General features: G+C 52.6%; 1 protein-coding gene across 1 annotated transcript in view; it reads right to left on the bottom strand.

Moving 5' to 3' along the window:
• Window positions 1-2,500, bottom strand: part of LOC134441009 (collagen alpha-1(XIX) chain) — a 283,761-nt gene that overhangs the window by 227,399 nt on the left and 53,862 nt on the right. The window contains exon 14 of the mRNA XM_063191198.1: window positions 188-241. Within this exon, the coding sequence (XP_063047268.1) occupies window positions 188-241 (54 nt within the window). The remainder of the gene's footprint in view (window positions 1-187; window positions 242-2,500) is intronic.

The raw sequence follows: 2,500 nt of genomic DNA, 5'->3' as shown, positions 1-2,500 counted from the left end.
CTCTCTCTCTCTCTCTCTCTCTCTCTCTCTCTCTCTCTCTCTCTCTCTCTCTCTCTCTCTCTCTCTCTCTCTCTCTCTCTCTCTCTCTCTCCCTCTCTCTCCCTCTCTCTCTCTCTCTCTCTCTCTCTCTCTCTCTCCTTCCTCGTGTGCCGGTCGGTTGCTGTAAATAATAAACATTCTGACTCACTTTATCACCTTTGAGGCCAGGTGGACCTTCAGGGCCTGGGTCACCTTTCGTCCCCTGGGGAAAAGAAAACAGGAAAAAGCAACCAACCACACACACACAGACACACACACACACACACACACACACGCACACACACACACGCACACACACACACATACAGAAAAAGAGAGAATCACACAATGAAAGGTTGGAAAAACAGGCCGTTTATCACGTAAATAAAAAATATGACGGGAGACACAAAAAATGCTCCATCATGTTTTCCTCCTGGGTGTTCTGTTCTGTGGCTTGAAAATGATGACAGTAGTGTACTGTGTGCTGTACTGTTCTGCTTTCCAGTTATGGCAACACGGCCTCACCTCGCTCTGTCACCCCCTGCCCAGGGGTTGGACTGGCCATAAGGCATACAGGGCATTTGCCCAGTGGACTGTTGATGATTTAGGCCTGGCCTTAATCTTTCTATGAGGTGTCAGTCCTTGTGTTGCTACAGCAAATCTGTCAGTGTCAGATTTGAATATTAATTTTGGCTATTGTAGTCAAAAATAACTCATATTAGATGACCGAAAATCATCTTGTTACAGGCTTCGTTGTCTCTCAATGCCTGGCGGACTGGTCTCGGCTGAAAATGCCCGTTTTGATTGTTTTACCCAGTCCAGTCCTGCCTCTGCCCCACACACTCCCACACCCCCACCATCACACACAACATATACACCATACACACACACACAAAGACCCACCATCCGACAGAACCCCCCCCCCCCTCCAGGTGTCATCATCTAATATGAGGCCATTAAACATGCGGACGCCTGAGGCCTCAGCTGACTTTACCTTTTCCGCCATATTGTCCTCTCTCTCGTGCTGAGAGGAAGGCGGAGCTGCCCAAGCCCCTACCATACACCCATGGCTGTAACTACCATTGAGGACACAGAGGTCATGTCCTCTGTATTTTATTCAGTAATGTAAAATTTATCTATGATGAAAATCCATACAGTATATGATCAACAATGATAAATTCAGTCTGTATACGCCACCCCCATTTATCCTCAAGACAGTGAGTTTGACTTAAGTGTTTGAAGCATTCTAAATGTACAGTGTGCAGTACAGCATGCCATATTTGATGTCAGTATTTGTAAATGTCTGGTTACGGCCCTGCATACACCCAGACCCCCACCACCCCTTTTAAATCACCAGGCCGTATTCTTCCTTCTGACAGTTATGCGATTACCAGATATCATCCTTGCCAAAGCCCCACCTGACATGTCTACCGCCCCCTCTACCCCCCCTCTACCCCACCCAACACTCCCATCCCACCCTTCTTCCTCTTCCTCCCTTCCTCCAAAGAAAGAAAGAGAGAGGGAAAAACCCTTGCTGCTGGTCACAGCCAAGATTAGGATTTTCATCGCCTTTGCCTCTGGGCAGAGGCTGCGTGCGATCTGATTGGAGCAGCCACCGCCTCCGGCAAAGTCAGGACGCAGCGAGCGCTGGGGAAGAGCAGAGGCGGGCGGAGGGAGGAGGGTGGGAGGAGAGTGGTGGAGGGCAAAGGCGGGTGTGAAGGGTGGGTGGGTGTAGAGTGGCTAGAGGTGGATGGGGAGAGGTAAGGGGGTTTAGGTGGTGGGTAGGGAGTGGAGGGTGGAGAGTGGTGGAGAGCACAGGTGGGTAGTGGTGTGTGGTGTATGGTGTGTGGTGGGTGGTGATGGTAAGGGGGTTTAGGTGGCGGGTGGTGGTGGTAAGGGGGTTTAGGTGGCGGGTGGTGGTTTGTGGGACGTGGTGCTAAAGGGTGTATAGATAGGTGGTGGGTGGTGGTGGTGGTGATGGTGATGGGTGGGGAGTAGGGAGTGGGTATGGTGGGATGGGATGGGGTGGGATGGGATGGAAGACAGGTGAAAGGAAGAGGAGGGACGGGGTGCTGGTGCGGGGGGGGGTGGAGGGGGAGGGGGTTAACTGGATGAACAGTCACCGCTGCCTGCTGCTGCTGCCTGCTTCCTGCTGCCGCCGCTGATGAACGAGCCCTGACACGTATCGACAGCCTAAATTTACGGCGGCCCTTGTTAGGTGTGACACATTCGGGGCGGTGGCGGCAAGCGGCGTTTGAAATAAGTTGAGTGAGGAGAGGGACAGAGGGTGTGTGTGTATGTGTGTGTGTGTGTGTGGGGGGGGGAGAGTAGTGGGGGGGGGGGGGGTGGGGTTAGTGTAGTGCTCCACAGCAAGGTTTGCTGGGGTGGATGGATGGAGGCTAAGGGGTGATGGTGGGGGTGAGTGGGGGGATGGCAGCGCTAAGAGGGCTCAAAACAGTGCAATTTGTCTTAGTTAGGCTGC

Source organism: Engraulis encrasicolus, chromosome 24 (assembly GCF_034702125.1).
Source record: "Engraulis encrasicolus isolate BLACKSEA-1 chromosome 24, IST_EnEncr_1.0, whole genome shotgun sequence".
In the NCBI taxonomy this organism is placed as follows: domain Eukaryota; kingdom Metazoa; phylum Chordata; class Actinopteri; order Clupeiformes; family Engraulidae; genus Engraulis; species Engraulis encrasicolus.
This window is presented reverse-complemented; position numbering and strand designations above follow the sequence as displayed.